Genomic DNA, 26,682 nt, shown 5'->3' on the forward strand with positions numbered 1-26,682 from the left:
TCTTTAACATGCTAGTCCAGCATTATTTCAGACTGCTAAGTATTGGAGGTAGTCCAGAGTTCCTCTTTCTTCCCTCCCATACAACTTCCTTTTCAGTCATCTTCAGGGACCTTTCCCATGGAAGCGATTTCGACTGGGGATTCAATGCATCCTTGTTCTGGGTGCGATAGAGGAGGTTCTCCATCTGCAGAGCGGAAGAGGATTCTTTTCCAAGTACTTTCTCACCCCCAAGAAGATAGGGGCATCAGCTTCAATCATCCCCTCCCTAGATCAGAAAGATTAATGTGCTTCCCTCGACTTCCAGGATCTGTACTTTCACATTGGGATACACCTGGTATACAAGCACTCCCTAAGGTGTTGGACAACAATCACTACCTATACTGATTTTTCCCTTTGGGTTCTACGCAGTGGCCTGCTTTAATCAGGAGGATGGGCATCCAGGTGTTCCTGAACTTGACTGGTTATGAGTCATTTGGAACCTCAGGTCCAAACCAATGTTAGGACCTTTCCCAAGCTATTTGCATGCCTGGGTCTGCTAGCAAATGAGAAGAAATCCATGTTAGCCCCCACGTAGAAGATAGAGTTTGCCGGGGCCATGTTCAGCATAGAGGCAATGAAAGCCTACTTACCACTTGGCAAGTTCCAGTTGTACAATCTCTGCTCCCGCCTGCAGTCCTACCCTGAAACACAAGTAAGATCCTGCCTCATGCTACTGGGTCTTGTCAGGTTGTACGTTCATCACTCTGCTTACGAGGCTCCACTACCAGTAGCTTCAGGCTTGGCTATACCATCCTAGAAGACACTACCTGTGCAAGGTGGTATGTTTCCCTCCAGCAGTTCTCCAGTCACTGGACTGGTGTAAGGACCCAGGCAACATACACAAATGGGTTCTGTACAGTCCCAGTTTGCCCTGAAGGACCACATTCAGGTGGGGGACTCACATGGGCGATCTCATAGCACAAGGCATATAGTCTCTTACAGAGACTATCTTACATGTTAGTGTTCTAGAGCTCAGAGCTGTATACAAGATCTGCATGGCCTTCCTTCCACACAATCCTGGTCATGGACAATACGGTGGCGGTCTTCTGTCTATAAAGGCAAGGTGGGGAGGGACAGGTGCTGGCACTATGTCAGGAGGCCGTCCTACTATGGGACTTTGCCATAGGTCATGGAATTACACTGTCAGTGGTCCATCTCCTCAGGGTGGATGACATGACAGCAGCTGGCTTCAGTAGGTACTTCTGTAACAATCACGAGTGGTTGATGCACCAGAGGGCCCTCAGTGATATCTTCCAGCAACGGGGGAGTCCTGCACATGGACCTTTTCATGACAGTGCAGAACAACAAAGGTCACCACTGCTGCTCAGGGAGGGTGCTCTCTTTCAGCTGCCTTTCTCCTCCCATGCACAGAGGAACTCTTGTATGTATTCCCTCCCATCCCACTCTTCCCTGAAGTATTTTGGAAGGTCAGGTGGAGAAGGCCAGAGTAATCTTCGTAGCCAAACTCTGGTCAAAATAAATGTGGTTCAGGGACCTCCATGACCTCTCTATAGTGCAGCAGATCACTCTACCCCTTGTTTCTGAACCCTTGGCTTGGAACCAGGGGCTTGACCTTGCATCTGACCATGAGTTCACTCCACCAGATGGTGTGGATGCTCACTGGTTAACACTGGTGGAGAGATTCTGTTTGTGAGACCTCCAAAAGGTGCTCTTTTTAGTAGTAGGGAAGATTCCAGTAGGTATAACTATGTCTCTGAATGGACAAGGTTTGCAAATTGATCATGACAACACCAGCTGTGCCCCATGAATTCTGGGGACCAAGAGATTTTTGATTACTTGTTGCAGCAGAAGCATTCTGCTCTTTCATTGGGCTTGTTATGGCTATTTCAGCTATCCATCCACCAACTCGACTATACTCAATTTTCTCACACCTTTGGCAAAGAGGTTCCTGCAAATCCTCTAGAGACTCTATCTGCCAGTCAGGGATCCAGCCCTATCATGGGACCTTAACCTGGTCCTCTCAAAACTGATGGAGAGACCCCCTTTGAGTGTATTGTTATATGCTTCCTGCCCTATCTCTTCAGGTACGCTGCCTTTCTCTTGTCATTCACATCGACCAGGAGAATTAGGGAGCTGTAAGCATTAATGGCAGAGCCACCCTATACAGTCATATACAAGGACAGAGTATCCATGAGGACACCTGGCAGACTTCTTTCTAAGATGGTGTCCAAATTCCATGTCATTGAGGTAATCTACCTACCTGTATTCTTCTCAATGCCTCATGCTGAGAGAGCAGAGCAAACGTTGAACATGCTGGAGGTGTGCAGAGCTAGATTGTTCTGCTTTGACAGGATGAAATCCTTCAGGAAGTCTACCAGGCTGTTCCTGTCTTACATAGAGACAATCAAAGGGCAGGCTGTGTCTGACATCAGGAATCATAACATTAAAAAACCAGTAGGAGAACACTTCAACCTCTCTAATCAGTCAGTGACAGATGTTAAGGTGGCAATTTTGCAACAGAAAAGCTTCAAAAACAGACTCCAACGAGAAGCTGCTGAACTTGAATTAATATGCAAACTAGATACCATTAACTTAGGTTTGAACAGAGACTGGGAATGGCTTGGTCATTACACTAATTGAATCTATTTCCCCATGTTAAAGTATCCTCATACCTTCGTGTCAACTCTCCAAAATGGGCCATCTTGATTATCACTTCGAAAGTTTTTCTCCCCTGCTGTTAATAGCTTCTCTTAATTAATTAGCCTCTTACAGTTGGTATGGCTACTTCCACCTTTTCATGTTCTCTGTATGTATAAATATCTTCTTACTGTATGTTCCATTCTATGCATCCAATGAAGTGGGCTGTAGCCCACGAAAGCTTATGCTCAAATAAATTTGTTAGTCTCTAAGGTGCCACAAGTACTCCTGTTCTTTTTGCTATAGAACTGGATTGTCCAATGGGTCAAGACTTGCTATTGGCTAGGGGAGGCAGGTGTCAGGCAGGGTGATGGTCCACTCCACCAGGGCTCAGTTTACCCCAGTAGCCTCGCTAGCAAAACTGCTAATCCAGGACAATTGCAGCACAGGAATTTGTTCATACAGATGTTTATATAGCACAGTGCATTGGTGCAAGCAACCAGGGACAATGCTAGATTTGGAAGGTCTATGCTGCAGTCCGTACTCACAGACACTCGTCATATCCACCTCCAGTGAGGGCTTGGGAGTCACCAATGGTGGAATATGTATACAGAGTAGCACTGGGAGAAGAAATAGAGGTTACTTACCTTTACAGTAACTGATGGTCTTTGAGATGTGTAGGCCTTATACATATTCCACAAACCACCCTCCATCCCCACTATTTTTGAGTCTTGACATCACAGGCTCTTATAGTGGGGAGGGTGTGACAAGGAGGCTCCACCGTTTATATTCTCACTGGAACGCACAAAGAGAGGAAGGGCACGTACACTGCCCTAGTGGATATTGCTGACCAGAAAGTTGTCTGACGTGTGCACACTGGATGTGCACTCACCAACTGTGGACTATGTATATGGACTACACATCTTGAAGAACATCATCTATAAAAGTAACTTCCTTTCATAGGAACTAAAAAACCGTTATGCAAAGCCTGTTGGCAAAAAGACTTCTAAGGCTCTTCGGCCATTTTTCCAGAAACAAGCTTTTTCAAAACCAGCAATGCTTGTTGGGTCTCAACCCCACCTCTGATTTAGTACTCTCAATCAATTGCAGTAGCAAATGATAGTGCAAAATCTGAATATCTGCGACTGAACACACAAATCATACTTGGTCAGATGTCTGCATTCTGTTGTTTGTGCCCTAAGTTGATTGTAGATATTGGTTTTCACCTACAGTTAGATAGCCTGTACAAAACTGTGGGTGTGAAATTAGGGGCTGTCTTTAAAAATGATCTTTCCTGTCTACTTATTTTTGTTTTTGTATAATTTCAGAAGCCAAGGAGCATGCCTTCCTCATGTTATGCCTGAATTTCTGCTTGAACCTGATGAATATAAGAAATGGATTGGATTGCAAATCGCATTGAAGGTAATTGTTCTAAAATAGCCTACATACGTGGTCCTTTATCCTGCAAAGACTTATGTACATGCTTAACTTTTTGCACTGTGAGCAGTCCCACTGAAATGAGTGAGATTATTTGCAGTGTGTAAAATTAAGCATGTGCATAAGCCTTAGTAGGATCAGAGCTGTAGTTTGGTATTTAGTGCAATCAGCCCCACACATGTGTAGGAGGTGGAGCTGTGTTTTTCTAAAAACTACTTAGTAGATTTTTTTTTAAAAACATTTCCTTTGTAAAAAATAGGAACATAGTAATTCTCATACTGGATCAGACCAGTGGTCCTTCTAGTCACATATCCTGTTACTCATAGTGAGCAGTTCCCAGTGTTCGAGAGGAATTTTCAAGAAACCCTGCAATAGACAGTTATAGGATGACCTACCCTTAGGAAAAGTTTTCTTCTAGTTCCCAAAAATTAAAGGTAAACTTAAGACATGAAACACAAGGGTTTATGTCTCTTCCAAAACTTATGTTTTTAAAAATTTACAGTTATAATTCTCAGTATTCTTGTTAATCAATCTAACCACCTTTTGTAACTTCCTAAGCTCTTTACCTCTGTTTTCCAATGAGTTCCACAGGCTAATTGTTGCAGTTGTGTGAAAAAGTATTTCCTTTTATTAAGTTTTAATTTGCCACCTTAGTTTCAAATATAACCCTTGCCAATCAGTGGGTTAGAAGACCTGATTGATCTGGAACATTTTGCCAACCTCATGATGCCATCATCCTAATATTTTTGTAAAGAACATAGCCATGAAAACCCTTAAAACTGGAGACTTCATTAGAGGTTGACAGTCAAAACTTGAGTCGTGTGTGGTAGGGAAGAGCAGTAGAACAAAGTGAGTAAAATTTACTGAGCAGAAGACGAGTGGGAAATCTGTCAAACAAGAACTCAGGGAAACAGCGGGAGCTAAGACTTGTACAGTACAGACCGAATGCAAGTTACACTTTTGGCTAGGCAAATGCTGAGAGCAATTACTTTGTAGAAGTACAGGAGTGATGGAAAAGAGGGGCTTGTTAAATAATCTAGCCCATTGCCTGCTGATGCAAGATTGTTGCTTGCAGTTTGTGTGCACATTTAATGTTTTGTCCCACTTAAATTTAAATATCCCAAGCAATGCTTCTTCCACTTCCTTTCAGAAACCACAACAGCCTAAAAAAATCTCAGTGTCAGGAAGTGTTTCCTGGTATTTAGTCTAAATTTTCTTTCTTAATTTTATTCCATTGCTCCTAGTTAAATTTCTGTGTGTCACCCTTGCTAATTTGCTTCCTGACTTCCCCTTTACACCTTTCTAAACAGGGTTCAGAAACAGCCACTACATAACCATATGCCATTCAGGCACCTCCCTGAAGCTGTTGTCTTTCTCTCCAGATCTCAGCATTAATTTAAAAACAATAAGTCTCTTGATATTATTGTTGCAAAAGAAATTTCAAAAATATGAACAAAGTTTAATGATGCGGTGATGAATCTGCCGAGAGCCTGGAACAATGGCCCTGAGAGGTGTGACCTGCCCCATTCATCTCAGTGAGGTGATTACTCAGATATCCAATTATGAGAACTTAAATGTCAGCATTGTTAGCTATTTGATCCGTCATGTAGAAAGGAGAGAGAGAATCACAGATCCGCACAATTTACTGAGAGTGATGTTTCATTTTAGCATCTCAAATACCAGATTATGAGATATAGCTCTTCCCCTTCCTCTCACCCGACCCCAGTCCAAAAGCAAATAAATCCAATGAACCCAGCAGAGCTCATGGCCATATTTAAATCCCATTGAGGGGGTGTCAAGCTCAAGTAGCCTAGGGAGCCAAGTGGCAATACAATATTTTTGAACATCTGCACAATCTACTGGGAGCAGTATCTTGTTTTGGCGATTGATATATTGATGGAGCCTATTTTGTAGGTAGAGTTTAGAAGAGAACCATCATGTTTTTTTCCCCAATGTGACCCTTGCTTCAAATATGTTGTTGTAGACTATTATCTCTTAGCCAAATAGTACACATATTAAATGTTTCTGTTCTTTCCCCATAAGTCACTCTCTCATTCCCTAATACTTTTGTAGTTTTTTTCCAGACTAAGTCCAGTTTTCTCACTCACTCTCTTTATGATGCCTAGGAATGAATTTGGCATTCTAAGGAGAGCCACACAAGAAACATGCAAGCAGAGCTCATTTACACACCCATCCATCCCAGTTTATGGTGTGATGCCTGGGCATTTTCAGTCCGAACTTGTAGTCACTCTTTTTGCTGCTATATTCAAAATTAAACAGGCAATAAGTATACTTCTAAGACTCTGTCAGCATTGCTGCTTTTCAGGTTTCTCCCTCCCATTTAATATCTGTATGTGTGATTCTTTTTCCCTAAATCTGTTAGTTTTTATTTTTTTCAGGTTAAATCGTACGTTCATTTCTCTTCATGTTTTTAATCCCTTTGTATTACTTCCCTATACTCACTGGTATTTGCCACTCCTAGTATTTGTTTACTCCCCCTTTCAGAACTTTATTAAAGATGTTTAATGGTCCTAACACTTATCACTGTGGAAATACACTATATGTGCATTGCCATTTATCATTATGCTTTGCTTTTGGTTCTCCAGTGAGTTTTCACTCCATAGTGTTCTCACCGCAGGCAGCTAAAATTTTGTAACTAAGGCTATGTCTACACTACAAAATTAGGTCGAATTTATAGAAGCCGGTTTTATAGAAATTGGTTTTATACAGTCGATTATGTGTGTCCCCACATAAAATGCTCTAAGTGCATTAAGTCGGCGGACCGCGTCCACAGTACCGAGGCTAGCGTCGACTTCCGGAGCGTTGCGCTGTGGGTAGCTATCCCACAGTTCCCACAGTCTCTGCTGCCCATTGGAATTCTGGGTTGAGATCCCAATGCCTGATCATGCAAAACAGTGTCGCGGGGGGTTTGGGTACATGTCGTCAGGCCGCTCCCCCTCTGTCAGAGCAACGGCAGACAATCGATTCGCGCCTTTTTACCTGGGTTACCTGTGCAGATGACATACCACGGCAAGCATGGAGCCCGTTCAGCTCAGCTCAGCTCACTGTCACCATATGTCATCTGGGTGCCGGCAGACGTGGTACTGCATTGCTACACAGCAGCAGCTCCTTGCCTTTTGGCAGTGGATGGTGTATTACGATTGGTATCCGTCGTCGTCGTACTCCTCAGTGAGTTCAATCAGAGGCACCCGGGAAAGTTCTTCAGCAGATTCCTCTAAGGAATACTGCACCAAACTTTCCACTCTGGGCATCTGATTCTTGATGATGATGGCTATCAATCGTAGTACATCATTTTCTGTCAAGCACCCAGAACATGCCGATGGCTATCAGTCATGCTGCACCATCTGCTGCCAGCTTAAGATGTAAAAAATAGATGGACCAGATTTGTTCTGTATTCATTTGTTTCCTCCTCCCTACGTGAAATCAACGGCCTGCTAAACCCAGGGTTTTGAGTTCAATCTTTGGGGGGGCCATTCTGTGTGACAGTTGTTTGTGTTTCTCCCTGATGCACAGCCACCTTTGTTGATTTTAATTCCCTGTTCCTGTACGCCATGTCATTAGTCGCCCCTCCCACCCTCCGTCAGTTTCGCGCCTTTTTTCAGACCAGACGCCATAGCACTGGGATCATGGAGCCCGCTCAGATCACCGCGGCAATTATAAGCACTATGAACACCACGCGCATTGTCCTGGAGTATATGCAGAGCCAGGACATGCCAAAGCAAAACCAGGACCAGCCAAGGAGGCGAGTGCAGGGCCGCGACGAGAGTGATGAGGAAATTGTCATGGACATAGACCTCTCACAAAGTACGGGCCCCAACAATGTGCAAATCATGGTGTTACTGGGGCAGGTTCATTACGTGGAACGCAGATTCTGGGCCCAGGAAACAAGCACAGACTAGCGGGACCGCATCGTGTTGCAGGTGTGGGACGATTCCCAGTGGCTGCGAAACTTTCGCATGCGTAAGGGCACTTTCATGGAACTTTGTGACTTGCTTTCCCCTGCCCTGAAGCGCCAGAATACCAGGATGAGAGCAGCCCTCACAGTTGAGAAGCGAGTGGCGATAGCCCTGTGGAAGCTTGCAGCGCCAGACAGCTACCGGTCAGTCGGGAATCAATTTGGAGTGGGCAAATCTACAGTGGGGGCTGCTGTGATCCAAGTAGCCAATGCAATCAAAGACCTGGTGATATCAAGGGGAGTGATCCTGGGAAACGTGCAAGTCAGAGTGGATGGCTTTGCTGCAATGGGATTCCCAAACTGTGGTGGGGCGATAGACGGAACCCATATCCCTCTCTTGTCACCGGAGCACCAAGCCACCGAGTACATAAACCGCAAGGGGTACTTTTCAATGCTGCTGAAAGCCCTGGTGGATCACAAGGGACATTTCACCAACATCAACGTGGGATGGCCGGGAAAGGTACATGATGCTCGTGTCTTCAGGCACTCTGGTCTGTTTCAAAAGCTGGAGAAAGGGACTTTCTTCCCGGACCAGAAAATAACCACTGGGGATGTTGAAATGCCTATCGTTATCCTTGGGGACCCAGCCTACCCTTAATGCCATGGCTCATGAAGCCGTACACAGACAGCTTGGACAGTAGTCAGGACCTGTTCAACTATAGGCTGAGCAAGTGCCGAATGGTGGTGGAATGTGCATTTGGACGTTTAAAAGCACGCTGGCGCAGCTTACTGACTCGGGTAGACCTCTGCTAAACCAATATCCCCATTGTTATGGTTGCTTGCTGTGCGCTCCACAATATCTGTGAGAGTAAGGGGGAGACATTTATGGCAGGGTGGGAGGTTGAGGCAAATCGCCTGGCCACTGATTATGCGCAGCCAGACACCAGGGCAGTTAGAAGAGTACAGCAGGGCACGGTGCGCATCAGAGAAGCTTTGAAAACCAGTTTTGTGACTGGCCAGGCTACAGTGTGAAACTTCTGTTTGTTTCTCCTTGATGAACCCTCCGCGCACCCCCCCCAGTTCACTCTAGTTCCCTGTAAACTAACCACCCTCCCCTTCCCCCTTCGAGCACTGCTTGCAGAGGCAATAAAGTCATTGTTACTTCTCATTCATGCATGCTTTATTAATTCATCACACAACTAGGGGGATAATTGCCAAGGTAGCCCGGGATGGGTGGGGGAGGAGGGAAGGAAAAGGACACACTGCAGTTTAAAACTTATTGAAGGCCAGCCTTCCGATGCTTGGGCAATCATCTGGGGTGGAGTGACTGGGTGGCCGGAGGCCCCCCCCACCATGTTCTTGGGCATCTGGGTGAGGAGGCAATGGGACTTGGGGAGGAGGGCTGTTGGTTACACAGGGGCTGTAGCGGCGGTCTCTGCTCCTACTGCCTTTCCTGCAGCTCAACCATATGCTGGAGCATATCAGTTTGATGCTCCAGCAGCCAGAGCATCGACTCTTGCCTTCTGTCTGCAAGCTGACGCCACCTATCATCTTCAGCCTGTCACTTGCTCTGTTCAGCCCGCGATTCAGCCCGCCACCTGTCCTCTCGTTCATATTGTGCTTTTTTGCACTCTGACATTGACTGCCTCCACGCATTCTGCTGTGCTCTTTCAGCGTGGGAGGACATCTGGAGCTCCGTGAACATATCATCCCGAGTCCACCGTTTTCTCCTTCTAATCTTCGCTAGCCTCTGCGAAGGAGAAACATTTGCAGCTGGTGGAGGAGAAGGGATAGGTGGTTAAAAAAGACACATTTTAGAGAACAATGGGTACACTCTTTCACGTTAAATTTTGCTGTTCATATTACACAGCACATGTGCTTTCGTTACAAGGTCGCATTTTTCCTCTTATATTGAGGGCCTGCCGGTCTGGTGTGAGAGATCACTCACTCAGTGCCAGGCAACAGAATTCGGCTTGCAGGCAGCCATGGTAAGCCACAGTCTTTTGGCTTTTTTAACCTTCGTAACATGTGGGAATGGTTTCAAACAGCAGCGCCCTCATTTCCCATACTAAGGACCTATTGGGTTGGCCATTTAAAATGGGTTTGCAATGTAAAAGGAGGGGCTGGGGTTTCCGGGTTAACATGCAGCACAAACCCAACTACCGCCCTTCCTCCCCACACACACACCCAATTCTCTGGGATGATCACTTCACCCCTCCCTCCCCCACCGCATGGCTAACAGCGGGGAACATTTCTGTTCAGCCGAGCAGGAACGGGCACCTCTGAATGTCCCCTTAATAAAATCACCCCATTTCAACCAGGCGACCGTGAATGATATCACTCTCCTGAGGATAACAAAGAGCGATAAGGAATGGATGTTGTCTGCATGCCAGCAAGCACCGGGACCATGCGCTGCCATTCTTTGTTATGCAATGATTCCAGACTATGTGCTACTGGCCAGGCGTGGTAAAGTGTCCTTTACGGGACGGGATAAGGCAGCCCTCCCCAGAAACCTTTTGCAAAGGCTTTGGGAGTACATGAAAGAGAGCTTTCTGGAGATGTCCCTGGAGGATTTCCGCTCCATCCCCATACATGTTAACAGACTTTTCCAGTAGCTGTACTGGCCACGATTGCCAGGGTTAATCATTAATCATTAAACATGCTTGCTTTTAAACCATGTGTAATATTTACAAAGGTACACTCACCAGAGGTTCCTTGTGTGCCCTCAGGGTCTGGGAGCACGCCTTGGGTGAGTTCCGGGGTTACTGGTTCCAGGTCCAGGGTGATAAACATATCCTGGCTGTTGGGGAAACCGGTTTCTCCGCTTCCTTGCTGTGAGCTATCTTCATTGTCTTCATCATCATCATCATCTTCCGCGTACCCAGAACCCACTTCCCTGTTGCGTGTTTCTCCATTGACAGAGTCAAAGCACATGGTTGGGGTAGTGGTGGCTGCACCGTCTAGAATGGCATGCAGCTCCGCGTAGAAGCGGCATGTTTGCGGCTCTGCCCTGGACCTTCCATTTGCCTCTCTGGCTTTGTGATAGGCTTGCCTTAGCTCCTTAATTTTCACGCGGCACTGCCGTGCATCCCTGTTATGGCCTCTGTCCTTCATGGCCTTTGAGACTTTTTCTAATATTTTGCCATTTTGTTTACTGCTACGGAGTTCAGCTAGCACTGATTCGTCTTGCCATATGGCGAGCAGATCCCGTACCTCCCGTTCGGTCCATGCTGGAGCTCTTTTGCGATCCTGGAACTCCATCATGGTTACCTGTGCTGATGAGCTCTGCGTGGTCACCTGTGCTGTCCAGGCTGGGCAAACAGGAAATGAAATTCAAACGTTCGCGGGGCTTTTCCTGTCTACCTGGTCAGTGCATCTGAGTTGAGAGTGCTGTCCAGAGCGGTCACAATGAAGCACTGTGGGATAGCTTGCGGAGGCCAATAACGTCGAATTCCGTCCACACTACCCCAAATCCGACCCGCAAAGGCCGATTTTAGCGCTGATCCCCTCGTCGGAGGTGAAGTAAAGAAACCGGTTTAAAGGGCCCTTTAAGTCGAAAGAAAGGGCTTCGTTGTGTGGACGTGTCCAGGCTTAATTCGATTTAACGCTGCTAAATTCGACCTAAACTCGTAGTGTAGACCAGGCCTAAGATTCTGTGAGAAACAGCATTATATCCTTTAGCAAATTTCTAATATACTGCATGGACTGCTTTTTCTTTATCCACTAATTATGTAATGCTATTAGAAAAAGCAATTGTTTACCTGACAAACTTTAAAAGCCAGTAGTGGCTGTTGCTCATGGTTAGCATATCTTATAGATGTCATAGTTTAAGATAAAATATAAATCTCATTGTCCTTTATCTGAAGGTTCAGATGACTGAGCTGCAAAAAGCTAACATGAAGAACTCTGAAATTTTTAACAATAAGAGTCTGTTTGTTTTGGATGATAATGTATTCGAGACCATGAGCAAACGTGTATGGACCGATGTACTACTCCAGGTATACAAGGTACATTGCAGACATGTAATATCTTATAGTACTAAGCTTTTAAATGATATTTGCAACTATTACAGGAAGATTTCAAACAAGGTGAGATTGAATAGAATAATTCTTTCCTTCAAATACCTCAAATGTTTTAACAAATGGCAAAAGAATTAATCTGCTTAGCTAAGATATATTTTCAGTTTTTTTTTATAATTTGTAAAGTACATGGTCCGTAGCTGAAATTATGCTCATATTTCTTGACATGGAAATGATTTCCCGGATATGCATGTGTAATTCCAAAGGACAGTAATGGAGTTCAGGAATGTTCTGAGGAAAGGCTGAACCCTAAACTGTGAAGATTAATTTAACCAGATGACAACATGAGAGCAAAAAGCTGCAAGGGTGTTAAAGCGAAAAAAAATGGTGGTGTTAAATATTATTCTCTTCAGTAGCTAACAGAAAGAGGAATGAATCCTATTCAGCTTCACAGCTACAAAAAAATATATTATTTCGTTTTTTACTGGTCCTGTGACTTAAATATTTTAGGACTTACTCCCACAATATTGAAACATAGATATGGCAGAAAAAATAACAGGATCCTGTTGCACCAAAAATATGTTGTTCTTTGACATACCTTTTTTTTTTTTTTTTTTTTTTTGTGGTGGTCAGAATTTTATTTTTGGAGTTTATTTCAGTTTTAACATACTCACTACTGCTTATAGAAATGAAAAATAACATCTCTGCCCTTAGATAATCACGAAAAATATACACTGACTATCCAATTCATTTCGTATTAACTGGTAACAGTCTATGAAACATAATGCTTTAAAAATGTTTTATAACCATTTATAGTTACACTGATCTAGGATCATTAGCACAGGGTCATATGTCCAGACATATGCATGAACATGCCAAAACACTATCTTTAGAGGAAGGCATGCACACACCACTTATTTCATTTTATTTTTTCTGCCAGTTTTGGATCTGGAAATGCTGACATATTAGGAGGTTCAAGATTTCTTTTCTTTTAGGTTATGTCTATAAAGGAATTTGCAAAAAAAAAAAAAAAAAAAAAAAAGTAAGTGTTCTTAACATGGGTTAGCTAACATGGATTAAAATAGCAGTGAAAATGTGGCAACTTGGCTTTTAACTTGGGTTAGCAGCTGGAGTTAAAGTTTACAGGGGAGCCTGAGGTTAAATTTGAACTGCTAATCCAAGTTGCTATGTCTTCACGGCTATTTTAACTTAAGTTAGCTAACCAGAGTTAAGAACATTTTTTTTTTTTTGGCGGTATAGAATACCCTTAGGGGCAGTGGTTTAAAGGACCCACAGTCGCTTCGATTTTTGGAGTACAATTAATTGTTAATGCAATTAAATGTGATTGCTAACAGACTTAAATACAGTGGGAGGACTTACATGTGTAAATGTTTCCTATTTTGCAAGCAGAAAGGGTGTCTGTTTATAATGTGAGCATTAGTTAAAAGTAATGTATACTTCAACAGATTATATAGTTAGGGCCCTACTAATGTGCAAAAGCTACCAAATTCAAAGCTGTGAAAAATGCATCATGGATCATGAAATCCGATCTCCCCTGTGAAATCTGGTATGCAGCCAGGGGCTCCTACCCTGTGCAGGGCTCCAGCTGCTCATCCCGGCTGGGGATGAGGAAGGACAAGACTTCCTCTTCCCCTGCAGGGGCCGCTCCTGGGGTGGATCAGACCCACCTCCAGGATCTCCCCTGGCTTCAGGAAGCTTGGTAGCTGGAGCTGTTAAATCCCCCACCCCACTGCATGGGGAGGCTGGGACTGGAGCTGTTACCCCCCCAACCCACGTGGGGAGGCTGTGGCCCAGAGCTGTGAGCCCCCCACTTGGGCTGGAGACTCACAGGAAAACCAGACATATGGTAACCACCCGCCATACCCTGCAACCCTCACTTTTGCACTGTGTCTGGTGGGGGTCCTGGCTTTAGAGTTGGGCGCTGGGCCAGCAGCCTTCCTCTCTGGCTGCCCAGCTCTAAAGGCAGCACCCCTGCCAGCAGCAGGGCAGAAGTAAGTGTGGCAGTCCCACAACCCCCCTACAATCGCCTTGTGGCCTTCCCACCCTGACTGCCTTTTGGATTGGGACCCCCACAGTTACAACACTATGAAATTTCAGACGTAAACATCTGAAAACATGAAACTGACTGATTTTAAAAACCCCAGATGTAAGATTGACCAAAATGGACTGAATTTGGTAGGGCCCTACACATTAGTAATCATAAAATGCTTTATTGGTTTAAAAAAGGTAGAGTGGTTGGGGTTGGTTGACTTGGTATTCTAGAAAATTCTTTATCTTGGATTCTGAAATGAAGAGTTCATGCTTTTGAAGAAATGTTCATCTAAAATGTCTGTTTAAAAACAAATAATCACTTATGCATACTATATCCGGGCATAAACAGCCCCTGAAAGGCAGAGTTATTTCCATTCTGATCAAAGCTAGCTGCTTTTCCTGAAGAGTGCTTTGGTGTCAAGCATTCCTCCCTCAATACTACATCTACAACTGAATGGATGGTGTTCTTGTCAGCCCTTTTACTCTCTATCCAAGTGCCTAAAGAAAGAAGAAAGCACACTGTATATCCAGAAGCACTTCAGTCTTGAAGAGTTCCGAGTGTGTGATGCCATGTAAACACTACTCTGAAACATCAAGTACTCAGCATCCTTAGGATAATCAGTGATAAAATTAACACGTGCTTTGACATGGATATCTCTTCACGTTTTTTTTTAAACCTGGAGTGTGTCATGATTGATGCCAACTCTTCTCTCAGTTCCAGGTTCATTGCTGACTAAATTTTTCCTCATCTGAGCAAATATGCTCTGCCCAGCATCATTCCCATTCTCATTGCCAGTATGGGTTTCTCTCATCAAAATTGGCAGCTAAAAAACAGTTATATACTGTTCTCCCTGTCAAGACCTTCTGAGGCTTGGGGTTCCTCCTGTGATGTTTGTTTCACTTAGGGACAGTCCATCAGGGCTGTCCCCTGTGCTTGTCATGCTTTCTGTCACAGTTAGGCAGCCAAGAGTGTCTTCCTTGTGAGTATGCTGCAGCCTCTGTACTTCAGGAACCTGGCGTGAGACCAGAGATATAAAGTTTAAACCACAAATCTTTTTATAAGTTATATGACAAGACCCCTCCTACAGACTCATCAGATTCTGACTGTCTGCCAATGTAAAAGACCCCTACGGAACTTTTAGTGCACTGTAGCAGTGTCCACACAGGATGTTGTTACTGCGTGGCAAGCTAGTGCACTGTAGATTCACACCCTGGCATTCCATCCCATATAGACATATGTACCTCTGTTCCCCAACCATAAGAGGGGAACAACGGTGCTTTTCTACCTTACAGGGGTGTTTTGAAATAATACATTAAAGATTGTGAGGCTCTGAGATACTACGATGAGGGTGCTATACAAGTACTTTATAACTAAATGCAGGAAAAGGGCCTGTCACAGGGGCCACTCGCTGGTAGGGCACCTCTTCCTGGTCGCTCTGGGGATTTGCTCCTTCCAGGTGCTTGTGTCCTCTTCTGGTGGTCTCTCCACCTGTTGTTTTCTCTCAACCTGCAGCCCCTTTCGCACCAGGAGCTACAGCTTTCTCTTCATGACTTGGCCCTCTGGCCAGGTCACTATACATGTTTCCCCCTTCTGGGATATCAAAGTCTGTTGGGGAAAACTGTCCTAGACATTCTGCTCTCCACTGCATGGTGTGTGTCACTTCTCCAGTGGCTGGTAGGGGAACACAGGTCCACCCTCTTTTTGGGGTTCTAGCTCAGGGGCCCTCTCCTCAGTAGACAAGGTCTGCACTATCCCATGCCTTGCTGCTTTTCCCCTGAGCCTTTCCTACCTCTCTGTCTCTTTCCCTTCTCTGGGTTTGCCACCCCAAGTTTCCTCCTCCCAAGGAGTAACTGTAGGCTACCTACCTCTATAGCTCTAAACACACCTCACTTTTTTTAGGGAGTGACTGCATATTACTTCCCTGCAGCCCCCGCTGCTCTCAGCTTCTGGACTTTATACAGTCCCCTCCTGTTCCCATCCAGCTGAGCTTCGTCTAATTAATCCCTGCTCCCTGGCTCCTCCTCCAGGTGCAGCCTGGGGAGTTAATTGGCCCATGTGACCACCTTAACCCCTTCAAGCCTGATTTGGTGTGGACACCCCCAGGGCTGGCTCTAGGTGTTTTTGCCACCTCAAGCAAAAAACAACAACAACAACAACAACAACCTCAGAGAGCACAACTGCTGAAGCCGGAATGCCACCCCTGAAATTGTGCTGCCCCAAGTGCTTGGTTTGCTGGTGCCTAGAGCCGGTCCTGGACACGCCATCACAGGCCCATAAAGATTTTTGATTATTCCATAGTAAAAGAAGATCTTTGCATTCAAAGAAGGTCTTTGGATTCTAGAAATATATCTCATCTCAAGCACCTTCAATTACAGTATAGCTAGAAAGCCAGACAGACTGGCTGTTCCAGAGATAAGACATAACTAATGTATAGAAAAAACACAGTTGAGTTCTCACAATGAAGCACCACGCATTCTGCTTTTTCAGTTACTGTACAACATGTATTTCACATCGATGCATAAGACACCACCTCAGACAACGTGGATATTTTTGAAATACAAGAGGGTTAATAAAACAGATCTTGAGTGCTGAAGTAAATTAGCAATTTATGGAAATGATTGAAGGTTAGAATAATTCCTTTGATTGCTCATTAGTACTTAAGCTGCAAGCAATATTTCACAATCCCAGGAACTACTTTTAGTCCTTATAATTTCCTACTTCTATTTTTATGTAATCCAATCATTGTCTGAGAGTGGATTTGCTTTCTATAGTAGAATGTAGAGATGAATTTGCCACCACCAAGGGCGTGTAGCCGGATTTCCTCGGTCTTGGGTTGATGGACCATGAGGGTGAATTAAATCTTTTCTGTGAAGAAACTTATATTGCTGACCTTTCCTCACTATGAAGCATGCCCTGAATAGGGATATCAGAGGAAGACCTACTTGAAGGAATCTGTTGTAGCATAGCTCCTCCATGTGCAGTGTGAAGGCTGGTGGGAATGTGGAGGTGGTTCAGAATTTAGGGGGTTGAAATCCTGTTCTCTTTTATTTTGTGGGAATGTGCAAACCCTGCTGTGCAAACTCTGCAGTCTCACATCTCTACCTGTTTTGCCACCATTTCCCTCTGGATGCCTCAAACTTAACAGAATTCCTGATCTTTTCCTTTGCACCATTTTCCCTCCCCTACATTTGCTTTCAGTATTGATTATACCACTGTTTGTCGTTTCAGTCAGGCTCATAACCTGGGAGTCATCCCTCTTTCTTACCCCACATGTATAGTGTCTCTATCAAAATTTTATCACTATACAAATCTTGTTGCTACTTCATCTATGACATTTCTAAAATCTGAGCTTTTCTTTCCATCTAGACAGCTAAAGCTGTCCCTTCCAGGTCCTCATCTCCCTTCTTCAACGCTGTAACGTCCTCCTTATTGGACTTCATGGCATCTATGTTGTCCGGTCTCATTCATACATAACTCACCTGCTAAGATCATCTTCTTTGCCCATGGGTCTGAACACGACTCCTCTATTTTAACCCATTGCTACTTCTCTTCCATTATATCAGATTCAAACTTCTTATCTTAACCTTCAGTGTTCTTCCCAGCTCTGACACTTGCTACTTATTTATTCTGGTCTCTTTTTCCACATTCTCCCTCATCCTGTTCACTCTGTCAATGATACCAACCTTACAACCAACTTCTGTGCTCCTCCCCAAGTTGCCACTTATGCTTGGAGAGCACCTTCCCTCCCCAGATGCTCAGTAACCAAAGTCTGATTGCAAGGCTGAGAGACATTTGGGAAAAGTAGATAATTAACACAAAACAAAAAATAGTATGTGTTTATGAAAAAATGTGATTGCCCCTTCCTCCGTTGTCTATAGGATGCTTGCTTTAGATTACAAACTCTTTGAGGCAGGAACTACGTCAGTCTCTGTGTGCAAGGACGTTTGGGTGCTACCATAATATAAGTATTTAATAATGTCAATAGGAGAATTTTTAAGAAAAACTGGGCGGTGAATTTGGCTCTGAAAAAATGAAATGAGCTATGAAGGAGATGTTGCAAACACTGGATTAAATTGGCTTTGCATTTATAAACTTGGATTAAAAAATAATTGCAATATTTATTGGTAATTTAGCTGCTATTGGATTCTACAGACTCATTCTGGGAATGCAAAAAGGTCAAATTATTTTTGATGAAATCATCAAAAATAATTGAAAAATAATTAGAAACAAAATATGTTTAGAATCTCCCATTTGCATTTTATTTGATTCAGGAATTAAGAGTCCCTAAAGCATAATCAGAACCAATCTCTGCTATGTTAATGATTGCTAAAAGGATAACTGTACAGAACTGAAAGAGTAGTGGAAGTTTATTTATATAAACATTGATCTCATAAAATAATGTTTTTTGGATAGAGGATAAATTGGATAACATTGACAAGATTCTGAATCCATTTCTAAATATCAAAAGAAAATACTGTAGATTTTAGGAAAGATAGTTTTTTCACTGCTGAATGTAAACTGCAATTGGACAAAGAAAATACATGTGAATATGTCATGTGTATTTGCTGTGCATTTGAAGATGGAAGGGAAGACTTAATATTATATTTACATAATTTTAGGAGCACATTGGGTTGAATTCATACCCATGCTTTTATACATTATGATTTTTTTTGTTGGTGTTTGAAGAGGTGGTTAAATTTCATGCTGTTCACTGTTTGTAAATGATATTCTTGAAAACAATAAAGAAACGTTTTTAAAAAGGTGGAGACTGGCAGCCCTTCCCCAATAATGCAACATGCCTTTATGCTAATTTAGAATCTACCAAATAGCTTCAAATCTGAAAGTTTTTCTGTGTTTGAAAAATAATTGTATTTTTGTGTTTTGTTCTTTCTACTTGGAATTGTAATTATACTTTTTAGTAAAAAGATGAAATATATTTTCTGATTTCAGGTGTTGGTCCTTGCACGTGTATCATCACTTACTATCAGTAATCTGTTGAGCTCAGAAAGCCTGCAAAGCATGCCAAGAATAAATGCTGAGCCTTTATCCAGTAATATATATTCTCCATCTGAAAGACTCCTCCTTACCTGGCTGAATACACATTATGAGAAAACCAGAAAAATTGTGTGGAAAGACTGTCAAAAAGGTGAAGCAATACTTTGACTATTCTCCCCTCCCCCACCCCCTTAGTACTTTTGCCCCAGTTTCTGTATATCTTAAGGATATTGTGACAGTTTGTCACTGAAAGTACCATACTTTGAATATGTGCCCATAAATATTCCACTTATCGTGGCACATACATTCCATTCGCTCAAATGGAATCTTTGGCCAGCAGTACTCTTTGGAACCACACCTGTGCCATTTGTGCTCCTCAACCTAGGGCAAAAAGGGCAGAGTGGGGAAGCTGTTTGCCTTTGGAACTGGGGTATTTGTCATCAGATCACCCTAGTAGCTCTGCACCTGCATGGGTTACAAAACAGCCTAGCAGATCACCAGAGCAGATAGTTCTCATGGGATCAGGAATGATGGATAAAGATTCCATCATCCAGACCAACTTTCACAAGTGTGGTCACAAAATCATAAATCTATTTGCCACAGAGACAAACACAAGGTGTCACACTTTCTGCTCCAGAGGAGTGTAAGTCCCAGTTCTCAATGAGGAACTTGCCTCATCTTGTGGACTCTGGGGACGAGTACCTATCTGCCAATTCTCCTTATACCAAGGATCTTGAAGCTCAGACAAGATGTGGAAGTTCTGATCATGGTAGCACCAATTTGGCCTAGGCAATTCTAGTCCTCTGATCTGATGAAATTGTCAGTTCAACCACTGGTAACATTACCTCTGTTTCCAGACATAATTTCTTTCAGTGTGTGTCAATGTGGATCCCACTCTAGGTGTGCATGCATTCAATGCATACGAGGCCAGGTGTTTGGGTTTTTTTTAGTTAGCCGTGTCTGCTGGAACCATGTTCACAGTCTGTGTCTCCTTGTGCTCCTATAAAAGGGCATAAAGGGTGGAGTGGCCCTCCTTCCGTGCCTTCTTACTGCCAGTGGCAGCAAGTCATAATCTAGCAGTGTACTACCAGCGGCTAGAACCCTAGCAAGCTTTTTCCTCAAAAAAGCCCCTCTGAAAGTCTTTAAAATTTCTTTCAGTGCTTAACTTGCATCCAAAATCCTCAAACTGGACTGCAATACATCAAAAGACCCCCTGAACTAATGTTCACCCCCTCCCCTCCAATACAGAGCCCCTTGTACAACATGGTGGAATTCAGTACTGCAAATCATGACAAACAATATGTCAGCAATGCATTACATCAACAAATAGGGTGGCATACGCTCATCCTGATTATGTCAGGCAGCCATCAAACTCTGCGAATGATGCCAACTCTATTCGGTAACCCTGCTGGCCCTTCACCTCCCAGGAATAAACAAGAGTATGTCAGACTTACTAAGCAAGAATCTGGTATCCAACCTTACGTGGTCATTATGAGACACCATGTTGCACCCTATCTTCCAAGGTGTGGGGGAACCTGGCGATAGACCATTTGAATTAGCAGAGACTGCCAGTTGCAAGATTTTCTGTTCCAGGGGCAGCATGAACTTGAAATCCCTAATGATGCATTCCTCCTCCTGTGGTCTAAGACTCTCCTCTGTGCATTCCCTCTGGTTCTGGTGATTCCCCAGGATAATACAAATTAGATCTGACAGACACCGTGATCTTGATAACCCCATATTAGCTGAGACAATTCTGGCTCTCAGACCTTCTCCAATTGTCCATTGAACCTCCCATCTATCTCCCTGTCTGTATGGACATAGTATCTGGCCTGGGTTCTGAAACACTGCCTCTAGAACCCCACTTGCTACATCTGATGGCCTGAATGTTGCCTGGATTAACAATATTAGCAGTGTTTAGGAAGGCCTCCACCGTAAAAACCTGTGCTGCAAAATTTGAAATAATTTTCTGTGTGGGCAGCCCAGGACAATGTGGACCCAGTTGAGGCTCCAGTACCAAAGGTTCTAGACTACATATTATCTCTGAAGGAAAAAGTCCTAGCATTTAGTTTCCTGAAAGTCCATTTAGCTGCAATCTCTGCATATCATGCTCTGATTTTCACAATCACTCTTCTCACAATCCATAGTGACAAGATTTCTCAAGGACTTTTGTGCTCATGACTCCCTGTCAGAAACCCAGCTTCTTCTTGAGATCTCAACATCATCATCCTTCTGTGGATGATGTTCCCTCATGGAACCCCTATTTGAACCTCTGTGGCTTATTTGAATGTACTGATTTCTGAAATTTGTAGGGCAGCTATTTGGGAATCATTATATACATTTTAAAGGCATTATTCCCTTGTCGAGGCATCTAAGTCAGATGCCCGCTTTGGCAGAGCTGTCTTAATTATTTAAGTAAACTCTGAGCCCTGGCACTGGAATCGGGGGGCCCCTTCACTTTTTAACAAAAGAAATGTAAGTGTAGAATTCATGTCCCCTGCAGATTCCTCCTGTCCTCCCCGCAAATAATAGATTCTGCTGGAGAGATGCTGCAGTTACACTTTTTGCCCAGCAGGGGCTGCTGTGGCACCAGAAGAGAGGGAAGCTGTCTCACTGCTGGAGCAGCCAGCCTCGAAGAGGGAGGGGGCACTTTGGCCTTGGCCCCCACTTCTACATAGGTTCTGGCACACTTGCCTGAGCATCCACCTCCAGGACTGCTTGTGAATCACTAGAAGTAAAATACATATGGACAAACACTTGAAGACGAGAGAACAGTTACTTACCCTACAGTAACTGTGGTTCTTTGAGATGTGTTCTCATATATAATCCCCAATCAACCCCCCTTTCTTGCTACTACAGAATCTAGTTAACACCTAGATTTCTTATTGGTGAAGGAACTAAGGGGTAGTTGGTCTCCACTTTGCTCTTTATGCCCTCAATTGTGGGGGTTGTGAGGGCACAGAATCCGTCTCAGTGGACGCTGCTGGCCAAAAGATTTGGATCTCCAGTGCATGGGGTGCATTGCAAACCCGAAGCGGAATACTTGTGAACAACACATATTGAAAAACCGCAGTTGCAGTAGGGTAAGTAACTATTCTTTTTGCCTCCTGGCAATACTTTGTAGCTTAGTATCCTAAATTGTTGTAAAAAATGAATTAGTACAATTTATCTTCAATTCTAAAGCAGGATTAAAAAATTATTTAGTTTTAAAAGCTTTTTACAATAGGTTTAGAGTTGGCACTCAAAAATGATGACAAGTTTATTTAGGTAATCGGATACTCAGAAATAAAATGTTTGTATTAAATCATCATAATGGGGCAGATGGTTCAGTAGGTTAATGTGCTCATTTGTGAAGAGTTGGTTTCAGATTTGGCCATAGATAAGTGACAGTGAATTTCATGGTCTCTGTCTGGTTCCTTATAGACACTTGTATACCACAAAATCCCCTCACAATTTAACATAATTAGTATTTTTCTGCTTTCAGAGAAGTCTCAGACTGGAATAGTAGGAGTGATTGTGTGTGTGTGTGTGTGTGTGTGTGTGTGTGTATATATATATATATATATATATGCACATATATATGTATGTATGTATGTATGTGTATATATGTATATGTATTTTCTATGTGGAAGTTTACGTTGTGACTGCTTTGACTATACCTGCTTCAAGCCAGTTTTTTCAGTTCATGGTTTTTATGGGTCCTCTCAACAAAATAATAAAATTGGTTAATATAACGTGTTGCCTGTGCAACCTTAATTTGGCCCCTTATTTGTATGCAATATGATACCATCTTTAATTATATGATCACATAGTATTCTTTACACAGGACATCTACATTATTCAGTGCATAGGATGGATGGTGCTCATTTCATGAGGAGCTTCTAAAATATTTTGTTTTTCAGCTTATTATTCAGTGTGTGTGGCTCTAGGCCTTCCTTATTACACTATTATTCACACCCTACTCTGAAGACAGAATTATTGATTTCCTCATGGGGTTTTCTGTAGTGCTCATCATTGCAGTATCTGAGTGTTTCACAAATATTAATTAATCAATTTCCACAATGCCTCTGAGATGAGGTGGCTGTGGTATTCTAATTTTATAGCTGGGTAACTGACACAGAGAGATTAAGGTAAAAAGTATCCACTAATTTTGGGTGCCCAAATTGAGATGCCTTGGGCCTGATTTTTCAGAGTAATGAGCAGTACAATAGCCCTACCAAGTCCTGCGTTTTGGATGATTTTGTTAATTTGTGTTTAAAAAAAAAAAGTCTCATCCATCTCTCTTTTTTTTTTTGTGTGGGCTGGTGGTCTATATTAGATCCTTACCATGATTTTACCTTTGATTTTTTTATCAATATTATCCTTACCCAGAGACTTTCAACAGGTCTGTCTCCCACTTCTATCTCAACCTCAGTGCAATTGTATACATCTTTTATATCCATGGCACCACCTCCTCCTTTTTTCCCTGCCTGTCCTTCCTGTACAAGCAGTACCCTTCTGTACCAATATTCCAGTCATGTGAATTATCCCACCAAGTTTCTGTGATGCCATATGCCATATTTGTGATTATTCACTAGTATTTCTAATTCTTCTTGTTTATTCCCCGTACTTCCTGCATTAGTACACAGACATCTAAGATGTTTATCAGATTTCCCCTCTATATTCACTCTTGTCTCTCCTTTGTCCATGTTGCATATCCCATGTTCCCCCAGGATTCCAACCCTCCACCTAGGTGTTCATGTTTTGAACTTACCTATGGGCTTTTGTTTCCTGCCCCCCTTAAACCTAGTTTAAAGCCCACCTCAGCAGGTTAGCAAGTCTGTATCGAAAGATACTCTTCCTCTTCCTTGGAAGGTTTATAAAGAGGAGGGTGATAAATTGTTCTCCTTAACCATTGACAGGACAAGATGTAATGGGCTGCAATTGAAGTAAGGGTAATTTAGATTGGACATTAGGAAAACTATCCTGACTGTGAGGGTAGTTAAGCACTGGAACAAATTATCTAAGGAGGTTGTGGACTCTCCATCATTGGAGGTTTTAAAGAACAGGTTAGACAAATAGCTGTCAGGGATCATCTAGATAACACTTAGTCCTCCCTCAGTGCAGGAGATGACCTGTTGAGGTCCCTTCCAGTCCAACACTTTTATGATTCTATGATCTGATGGCAGAGTCCTCTGATTTGGGTTTCACCAGATCGATACCTGATACTTTGTCTGAAGAAGATGAGGCGATAGCTCCATTTTTTTGAATAAGAGTATTTTGATACAAACCACAATCTTCATTGTCACCAAGCCTCGACAACCTCTAAATAGGTATTTTTACTGACTCTTTGAGGACACCTGTCCCACCTTTTGGAAGACACCTATTGCTCTTTTATAGTGCTTGGAATGACACAACATTGAATAAGGGGTGCTCAGCACTATAAAGGAGGGATATGTTATCTAGTTCACCTCCCTCCCTTTCTCCAGCCCACCTTCCCCATCTCTTTTCAGGGAACCATCTGTGAGACTGTATTGCTTCAATAAGTACAGTCTCTTTTGGAATTGGGAGCAATAGAAGAGGTGGCTTGTCATTACAGAGGGAAAGGATTCTATTCTTGTTGCTTCCTAATCCCCAGAAAGTCAGATAGTTTGTCCCATTTTTTGACCAAGTTGTACTGCTTTATCAAGAAAATCAAGTTCAAGATAGTTACCGTTGCTTCCATTATCCCTTTCCTGGAGAATGGTATGCTGCCCTTGATTTGTAGGCCTCATAGATCCATGTGGCAATACAACTATGCCCCAGGAAGTACCTTCACTTCATAGCAGGAGACACACACTCCCAATTTATGGTGCTCCCCTATGGCCTGTTGTCAGCCCCAAGAGTCTTGATAAAACACATGGTGGTGATAGCGGACCACCTGTGTCATCTAGGTGTCCAAATTTTCCCTTGCCTTGATGATTGGCTGTTGTGCAGAGCCTCAAGCATCCAAATCCACATGTGCATCCTGGAAATCAGATAGCAGTTCTTTCATCTGGCCCTGAAACTGAATTTAGGCAAAACAAAGTTACAGTTCATGCAGCATATAATATTCATAGGAGCAGACCTCGACACTGTAATTGTGATGTCCAATCTTCCTTTGAACAGGTTTCAGTTCTTACTTACTCTCTCCAAAAGCTTGAAGTCCAACCCAACAACAGTGCCTTCCTGCTACAACAACTGGGTCACCTGGTCTCATGCAAATACATACGTCTGCATGTCAGACTTCACCTTTGCCGTCTTCAGGCCTGGCTCCGTTCAATATATCATCCATCCAGGCATCTTATGGACATGCTGGTTTTCATACCTGCATGAATGCTTCAGTCCCTGGACTTAGCCCTTCCAGAATCAACTATGAATCTCTGGTTACAGATGCATCTACCAAAGGCTTGGGGGCCTACCTTGCTTGACTTTGTGTGCAAGCTCTGTGGTCACCCCAGGAGGTCTCTCTGCACGTAAATGTGCTGAAGCTCTGTGTTGTTCATTGGCATCTACCATTAGGAGCTGGGAAGGTGCAAGTCTTTACAGACAACACCCAGTGGTTTAGTCATAAATCTCAAGGTACAGGAATGCCCTCCCCACCCCAAACACCTAGCTTGAAAGTGATGGGGGGCAGTTCTTGCTATCTGCCTTAGGCTATCATGGGACTCCCTGACCATCCATGGGGAGTTTTGCAAGTTCCAGCATGGTACTCCGCTGCTGTGATTGGTGTGCAGGGCAGGGGTTACCAGAATAGATTCTTTCTGGGTATGGGCAATGAGGGTGGATGTCTGGGGGGAATACAGTGATTGGCAGCAGAACAGGAGGTGGCTAACACTGATGGACTGTTGGGTTTCGAAGTATTGATTGGCTGCCTAATCTGGCACAGAGAATTTATTGGCTGTTGTTCTCTTTGACTAGTAGTGGTTGGCTACATAATGTTACCTAATATTGGGAGGTGGTGATTGGCTCCCTGAGGATGTTTAACTGACGTGATCATTGTTATTCACTACTATCCCACTTCAGGGCCACTTTGTGCATGGTCATTGGCGTGTAAGTGCTAGACTGGATTTGTCACTTCCTATTTAGGCTGACAACTGGGAGTAGGAGTCTGCATGTAGAGCATCTTGGTCCCTCCCGCTCCCTTAGCTGGGCTGCGATTGGGTGAGTTTGGGTGGGCCCTCCCTTCCCCATCCTTGGTAACCCCCAACTCACTGCCTCATCCTAGCAATGGACATCCTGCTGCTGCCTCCCTCTGATCGCCCCTCAACTTCCTTCCACCCTATCTCTGTGATTTTTAGCTTGCCTATTTTGTATGTTATGACTTCACTACAACATAGTACCAGAATGGTATTCTGGCACGTTCTATCTCAAAGCCCCCGCTGTCCGTTGCAGTGTTTTATCTCAGCAAGGGTCAATATTGACTCAGCTATGTCAGGAGGCTATCCATCTGTGGAACCTATGCATAAGGAACAAAGTTTCCCTGAGAATTTTCCACCTTCCAAGAGTGAGGAAACCATTGCAGATTCCCTAAGCAGGGATTTAGTGGAGTGGTCAATCAAAAAGGACATCCTCTTCCAGATCTTCCATCAATGGGGATACCCAAAAATAGACTTGCTCTCTACCAACCT

At 43.5% G+C, this 26,682-nt stretch overlaps 1 protein-coding gene across 1 annotated transcript in view; it reads left to right on the forward strand.

Annotated features, from left to right (window-relative positions):
- CFAP47 (cilia and flagella associated protein 47) overlaps nucleotides 1-26,682 on the forward strand; it is a 660,392-nt gene that overhangs the window by 156,522 nt on the left and 477,188 nt on the right. Inside the window, exons 31-33 of the mRNA XM_034754614.1 lie at nucleotides 3,966-4,059; nucleotides 11,857-11,997; nucleotides 19,013-19,208. Coding sequence (XP_034610505.1) covers nucleotides 3,966-4,059; nucleotides 11,857-11,997; nucleotides 19,013-19,208 — 431 coding nt within the window. The remainder of the gene's footprint in view (nucleotides 1-3,965; nucleotides 4,060-11,856; nucleotides 11,998-19,012; nucleotides 19,209-26,682) is intronic.

The sequence above is a fragment of the Trachemys scripta genome, chromosome 1, assembly GCF_013100865.1.
Source record: "Trachemys scripta elegans isolate TJP31775 chromosome 1, CAS_Tse_1.0, whole genome shotgun sequence".
In the NCBI taxonomy this organism is placed as follows: Eukaryota; Metazoa; Chordata; order Testudines; family Emydidae; genus Trachemys; species Trachemys scripta.